The 7,589-nt window shown below is 45.5% G+C and overlaps 2 protein-coding genes across 2 annotated transcripts; one reads left to right on the top strand and one right to left on the bottom strand.

The window, feature by feature from the left end:
* Positions 1-1,631: 1,631 nt before the first annotated feature.
* Positions 1,632-4,191, top strand: LOC109731914 (UDP-glycosyltransferase 87A2). Its single transcript, XM_020291087.4, has 2 exons — positions 1,632-2,300; positions 3,042-4,191. Exons 1-2 carry the CDS (start codon positions 1,775-1,777, stop codon positions 3,983-3,985), a joined length of 1,470 nt encoding a protein of 489 aa, XP_020146676.1. The 5' UTR covers positions 1,632-1,774; the 3' UTR covers positions 3,986-4,191.
* A 1,280-nt stretch (positions 4,192-5,471) lies between these two features.
* On the bottom strand, positions 5,472-6,373 carry LOC109731906 (uncharacterized). Its single transcript, XM_020291082.2, has one exon. It carries the CDS (start codon positions 6,336-6,338, stop codon positions 5,505-5,507), a length of 834 nt encoding a protein of 277 aa, XP_020146671.1. The 5' UTR covers positions 6,339-6,373; the 3' UTR covers positions 5,472-5,504.
* Between the last annotated feature and the right edge of the window lie 1,216 nt (positions 6,374-7,589).

Here is a 7,589-nt window from a genome sequence, read left to right on the forward strand (position 1 = left end):
TCGGAGGGCAGGGGGTTGAACGACGACGGAGGAGAAGCGGGGTAGAGCCCTGCTCGAGCACTGGAGGTGCCGGGGACGTAGAGTTCCGACAGGGGTGTGGCGTGGCGGCCGGGGTGGTGGAGCGGCGGCAAAGGCAAGAGAGAAAGTAGAAAGAAGAGAAAATGGGGAGGATGGAGGCGCGGGGTCCGGGAAGGGTTTTGGGTGGGCCAGGGATGTCGGAGTCCTACGCATCTGGTGTCCGGACTCCCGCAAAGCTCCCCCGTTTTGTCTCCGGTTTGCGGGAGAAAACACGCTCGGGCCGCGCCACGGACCGATACAGGCCCGCATTGGATCGCCTCCGCGGTCCGGACAGCACGGTCCAGATGTATCGGGTGGCTTGCGGGTCCGTCTTGGAGATGCCCTAATATGTCTTTCGAGGTAGCCTTTGACAAATGATAAATTATTAATATATGAGATGTATGATATAAATATTATATCATCACAAACTCCTTTCACATACGAATTCGAGTATATGCTTTGTGTGACATGCATATCATATAATATTGTGCTGACCCATAGTGTATGGAGGGTCCTATATATGTGGATGGAGGAAATATACCGGATGGTACATTAATGAAACCGGAGTCAACCAATAATGAAAACATGCAAAACAAAAACATAATTAAACTTATATCGAATCAGAGATGAAACATTAATGATTTATAGAATGAAACAATGACGAAAACATGCAAAAGAGAATGCGGGGAAAAATAATGAAAACATGTAAAGTAGTTGTGCCACAAAAATGAAATCGTATAGGAAAATATGAAAATAACATCCTTAGAACTCAGGTATACCATGAAAGATAACTTAATAAAATTATATGAAAACTTATTTCAAGACTCCAAAAATAAAAACGAAACCTGAATAAATTATTAACAATATCCGTAATGAATAAGCAATGAAAACATGCAACGAAAACATAATTTGAATTTGAAAGAAAAAAAATCAACCGTCTCCAAAATTGAACTTGTTTTGAAAATGTAATTATCATCATGAGTACTAATATCCAAACGTTTTATCAACGGATATTTTGTTCAAAAGACATAATTGATACAAACTATGTAATCACACTGAAAAGCATGAGTGGATGAGATGTAATAGTACTCCCTCCGTAAAGAAATATAAAACCGGTTAGATCACTATTTACTTCAAACATACTCCATCCGTCTCAAAATAAATGACTCAACTTTGTACTAGATAGAAAGGAGGTAGTACCAGTTAGTTAGACTACTCACAGTGAGAGTAACATAGATGGTAACATCACACATATCTAAATAAAATAAATAATGTGACAAGCAATTAATGAAGAAAAAGATGCATATGATAACATAGCTAAGCAAGATGAGTCAATAACTTAATAAATAATACCAGTATGTTGCATGACACCGCACATAGTATGTTACTCCCCACCTACTCTCCACTTACTCCCTGTGTGGCTAGTCTCACTCTGTTGCGAGGCCTTCTCGCTAGCTGTGCCACACATTGCAGAGACGAGTAAAAAAGCTATACATGCGCGGCATCCCACTAGAAAAATTACTCTCGTCGGCCGGCCAATAGAAAAGATGCTACACGTCGCCGCAGATTCCTCCGCGCGCACGTTGGCGGCTGACACCAGCACCAGAGTCACCGCACCGCACGCTCTGCTCAGTGCTCACTCCAAACAGACATCGTCTGCGGCCATACGCAGCGACAGCGCGACGAGAGCCCCACACACACTCGTCACGACACGGAGATGGCCGCCGCCGCCGCCGAGCCGTGCCGCTGCCACATTCTGGCGGTGCCGTTCCCCGGCCGGGGCCACGTCAACGCCATGATGAACCTGTCCCGCCTCCTGGCCGCGCGCGGCGCCGCGGTCACCTTCGTCGTCACCGAGGAGTGGCTCGGCCTGCTCCGCTCCTCCTTCTCCTCTTCCGCCCCGCCGCCGCCCGGCGTCCGCCTGCGCGCCATCCCCAACGTCATCCCCTCCGAGCACGGCCGCGCCGCCGACCACGCGGGCTTCCTCGACGCCGTCGCCACCGAGATGGAGGCGCCCTTCGAGCTCCTGCTCGACCGCCTCCGTGAGGAGGAGGTCCCGCCCGTAGCGGCGCTCGTGGCCGACAGCTACGTGTCCTGGGTCGTGGGCGTCGGCAACCGGAGGGGCGTTCCGGTCTGCTCGCTCTTCCCCATGTCCGCCTCCTTCTTCTCCGCCTACTACCACTTTGACTCCCTCCCGCCGCGCCTCGTCGACGAGCGCGCCCCGGCCGCCGGCGCCGCCACAGGTCAGGTTCCTCTTCCAAGCATTTCTGATAGGCTGAGATAACGCTCCCAATTACTGGACCATTAACGTTACTGATAGGATGATAACGCTCCCGATTACTTAAACATTAACGTTACTGGTTGAGGAACCAACAAAAAAATTTACCCGCAAAAAAAAAAAAAAATTGGCTGTTGCATCTGATTTACATGTGTTGGATTTGAATGTACAACTACCATCTGATTTACATGTTCATGTTCATGAACTAGGGTCCTTGATAACTCTGCCAAAAATATACAACATTTCACTGATTCAAGTGCCATTGTTTGACTGCTCCATTATTTATGTGCACATCCCGACGTATTTCAAGTGATACGATGCCGGCAGCTGCATGTGCAAAGGACAGAGTGACGCGGAGGATGGCCAACAAACATTGCCAGACATGAAAATGACTAATCAATCACATGTAACTTTAAAGTGGACCTGTCTATTTGTTTGTGGCAATGCTATTACTGGGAGAAAACTCACCGAATTAAGGATCTGCATGCAGTTTTTTTATGGACAGTCCAAATAGCCAGAACTGAGCCATAGATCAAGCTTGAGAAATTGGTGTCGCATATGAGTATTGTTTTAACTGTACCACATGGTTCTCATTTCGGGTGACTTTATTTTTTATAGTCTTTATTATAGTGCAAAAGTTTGTTCATCTCAATCATATATACATGGCAGCTTGCAGCATTGCTCAGCCATCCTTTCTTGTATGCAGATAAATCTGATGAGAGACTTGAGCACTATATCTCAGGCTTTGCTTCAAGTTCAGTGACCTTGTCTGATCTGGAGCCCCTAATTCACAACATGACAACAGTAAACCATGTCCTAGCAGCTGTCTCTAGCATCAAGAACGCGCAATGCCTCCTATTCACCACTATGCATGAGCTCGAGGCCGGTGTCATCAACTCCCTAAGATCAGCACTCCCATGTCCAGTTCTCCCAGTTGGGCCCTGCATTCCCTACATGACACTAGAAGACCAGCATTCCAAGTCCAATGGAGAAGTTACCACCAGTCCAGGAGACTGCTTCACCTGGCTGGACTCTCAACCTGTGAACTCGGTGCTATACGTCTCCCTCGGGAGCTTCCTCTCTGTGTCAGCCTCCCAGCTTGATGAGATAGCATTGGGCCTTGCATCGAGCGGTGTCAGATTCTTATGGATTCTTCGTGAAAAGTCTTCCCGGGTGCGAGAACTTGTCGGTGACACCGACAGGGGCATGATAATGGCATGGTGCGATCAGCTGAAGGTTCTGTGCCATCCTTCTGTTGGGGGCTTCCTGACACATTGTGGGATGAACTCGACGCTTGAAGCTGTCTTTGCTGGTGTGCCTATGCTTGCTCTACCACTGTTCTTTGATCAACCGATTCATGGCCGTCTAATTGTTGAAGACTGGAAGGTTGGACTGGCCCTGCGGGAATGGGCTGATAAGGATGGCCTGATTGGGAGTCAGGACATTGCAAGGGCTGTTAAGAGGCTCATGGCCTGCGATGAGGCCGATGCCAAGGCGATAAGGAGGCGTGCCCTTGAGTGGAAAGAGGTCTGTGGCAGAGCTGTCGAAAAGGGTGGATCTTCGTATGATAATCTCAGTTCATTGATGCAGATGGTATGCGCGTCACGATGTACTGAACTTGATCAGCAATGTTCCAAAACTGATGCTTGAAATGCATCATCTATTCAACCATTTGCTTTCATTGCTCTTGTACCAATTCAAATGTTGTGTGAGTGTAGTTTTTGATGAGCTCTTGGTACGGTTTCTGGCAGAGCTGTCAAAGGGCAATCTCAACTCCTGAACTCACTCAGCCATTTGGTTTCATTGTTCTTGTATCTCCATGAAGAGACTGATAGTTTGGTTTCATTGCACCTTTAGCTCAATTCATTTTCACTACAAAGTGTGAGTAGTTTTGATGATAAGTCCTGAATGTTCACAATAATATAATACATGAAGTACAGTGCATAAAATTCACATTAGCTGTACCAGTAGACGAATGCAAAGGAATGCTAACAGTCAACAATGAATCAATCGATAAATTAAAGAGTTATATCCTCTGTTCTCAACCGGGAAAATCAGAAATTGTGAAGGATCAGAATTTGGAACACCAGCCAACTTGCCGTGGAGCATGCCGGATGTGGGTGCCCTGAGCCCGTGCCTAGCTACCTGACGACTAACGAGCACTCGCTTAAGGAAGAGTAGGATCTGTTAGCAAGTCATATTCAATCACCCGGTCTTCTCCTTCCTAGCTTTCAGATTTTATGATTTTCTCTTGGATTTTCATACACTTAGCCGTGTACGTATCTTGGCTAAACTCGAACCTATAGTTGATCCATCCATACTTGGTAAAGAATCAAAAAGGTACTTGAAGACGACTTTGAACGGGAGGAGGTTTTCTTTTTATCCCCCTAACCTTATTTTTATGTCTTCTTCTTTCTCAGTCCCTACGGTCCATTGTAGGATGATTTTCCTGAGGCAGAAGGACGGGATCATCTTCAGGTTGGGTACCGGCCGGCCTGGGGTGTGGCGGCAAGGCGCCGGCACTCGGTTGCGCAGTTCTGGTCGAGTCGGTTTTTTAGCAGAATTTAGGTTCGAGCCTTTTTTGTAAGTCGAATTCTACTCGAGCGTGTATCTGCAGTTCCTGCGTTCCTGGATTTATACTATTATAGATAAGATCGTCCCACCACCTTGAAGTGACCATCTCTCAAGAAAATGTCCACAATTTTCAGTGTACTTCTTGGGTTTTCAGGATTATTTCAGTTATCTCTCTTCAGTCCTCAGTTTCTTCAGTCATATCAGTTGTTTCAGTGATAGTTGTCAGTTCAGTTTTGGGCAATAGTTGCACACTGTTAATCTCATTCTGGTAGTCTATTCCTGGGTATCGTTCTTGACTCTTTTCCTTCTCCGTTTATTTCCTTTCAAGTCATCTTTCTTCAGTCTTTAGTAAATGTTTCTCAACCACCTTTGAGTCTCGTTTATACTCCCTTTTTACAGTGACATGAGTTATGGTCAACAAACCAAGTGGGTGAAGCAAGCCTCAATCAACAGGAAAACACGAGACATGATCATAGTGCCAAACTCGCCACAACTCCAGTACTCTTTTGTCACCTTCCCTTCCTTGTGTTAAAGACAAAAGACAGTAGGTACAGCAGGCACCTAAAACATCATCTTTAATTACCATGAAATGAATTCAAAAATCAAACTCTCCTGAAGCCTTGCTGAATAGAACATCTCTGCCGTTCAAATGCATGATTCCATCCTTCAAAGTGCACCTCCAGCGATTCTTTGTCCTTGTTATCTTGTCAAACTGTGCCAGGACAAGGTGCTGCGTGTCATCAAAGTCATCTACGTCGTCGTCATCTTCATTAAGAGGAGGTTCTTCATCATCAACACCACCCGCAACCTGGTCTGCACATCCATCCTGTTGTGGCACAAATGAAGCAGCCGAAGGATATTCATCCCTCGTCCGTTTTCCACAAGACATCACGAGAAAATCCTTAGTCGTCAGTGGCTGGGGTTGCACCATCGTCCGGATCTCCTCATCATAAGCAAAAGCAAGGTTCACATTAGCCCCCAGTGGTCTCTGATTCATCCAGGGCGATGGAGGTTGCATGAAAGGGCTTGGGCGGCCAGTTTCTGGATCAGCCCCGTTCATCATCCCCATCCCGTTTCTCATGTCACCGATCGGCGATGGGGCATAGTCCCACGGCCCCGTATCAATCCCAGCTGGAAGTGGTGTCTGGATCGGCGTCGGTGGGAAGAGCATGTCGGCGGTTGGGGTGGCGTACTCCTCGGACGTGGCCTCGTAGGGCACGTTGAGGTCGCGCACGGGTGAAGCGGACGCTGGGGGAGCCCTGTTGCGGTCGGTGTTCCCTGAGATTGCGCCACAGTGCAGCAACTTCGTCTCCCAGAGAGACTGCAGCTCGTTGAGGACGGCATCGCCAGCGCCGTCGGCGATGAAGCACTTGGTAACCTTGGCCACGACATCTCCGATGATGGAGATGTAAATGTTGCCGCTGGCCATGGCGGTGGGGGCCTAGGGTTAGGGTTTGTGTGCTAGGTAGCGAAGGCGAGGCGGGCTGCAGTTCGAGGGGGCGGCCTCTTATATAGCCGAAGCTCTCCGACCCCGTCGCTTCACCAGGCGAGGTGGGACTAAAGGAACCACTGATTGATTTGAGGGAACACCGGACCGTAGTACGTGGCTTCGCTGAAGCTCAGCGTCCCGAAGCCCCAGTTTGGGCCGGCCCACGGTAGCTCTGCTGTTTCTTCTCTTTTCTGTTTCTTTCTTTTTTTCCTTTTTTCTGTTTCAGTTTATTTTGTTTTATTTTACGTTTTTCCTTTTTTTAATCCTTACATCATTTTTTCCGTGTATTACACAAATTTCATTTTGTGTTATGAACAAATGTTCATCTTGTATTTAAGGAAATGTTCATCCTATATTATGAATTCTTTTGACATATTTAAAATAATTTTCATCATGTATTTTAATTTTTTTAAGAATATATCACAAAATTTTAAATGCGTTATAAATATATTTTTAACATAAATCACAAAAATCTTCAATGTGTATTTAGATATTGTTCAACCTATATCACAAAAAGTTTGGTGTGTATTTTAAAATTTGTTCAGTGTATATTACCAAATTTTCAATATATATTTAAAAAATGTCATCACAAAAAATTCAATAAAGGTTTCGAATTTCAAAAGTTTGTTCATGTTTCTCAAATTTGTTTTCAATTTTCTCAAAAATTGTTCACGTCTTAAAAGTTTGTCCGACTTCCAAATTTCTTCACAATTTTCAACCATTATTCGCATTTTTAAAGAAATATTGTTCAGATTTTTTTCCAAGAAATGTTGAGACACTGAAATTAAACAAAACTGGCCGTCGCCATTGGATAGTTTCATTGATGTTGTAGACATATTCTTTCTCATTGTCACTAGCCTTTTCTTTTTCCCTTTATGCACTTCACTAACCTGTAATAATTTGGTTGTTTGCATCATCGAGATACAATGACCGGGAGATCGTGGGTATTCCTCCTTCTTGCTCAGGTAAGCACCCAGCATACCAATTCATTATCCTTGGGGCTCGGCTCGCTCCTTCCTATCTACCTTATTCTTTCTTTGTTACTCTCGTAATGACGTTCCAAAAAAAATCAAGGTTACCATGTCACAGCTCTGATAGTGACTGGGAGATGATAACTAAATTCTTCATCTTCCAAGAAAACTAAATATGTACACAAGAAAAAGGAAACAAATACTCTTACATTTGTGTTTT

The sequence above is a fragment of the Aegilops tauschii genome, chromosome 3 (genome assembly GCF_002575655.3).
Source record: "Aegilops tauschii subsp. strangulata cultivar AL8/78 chromosome 3, Aet v6.0, whole genome shotgun sequence".
NCBI lineage: Eukaryota > Viridiplantae > Streptophyta > Magnoliopsida > Poales > Poaceae > Aegilops > Aegilops tauschii.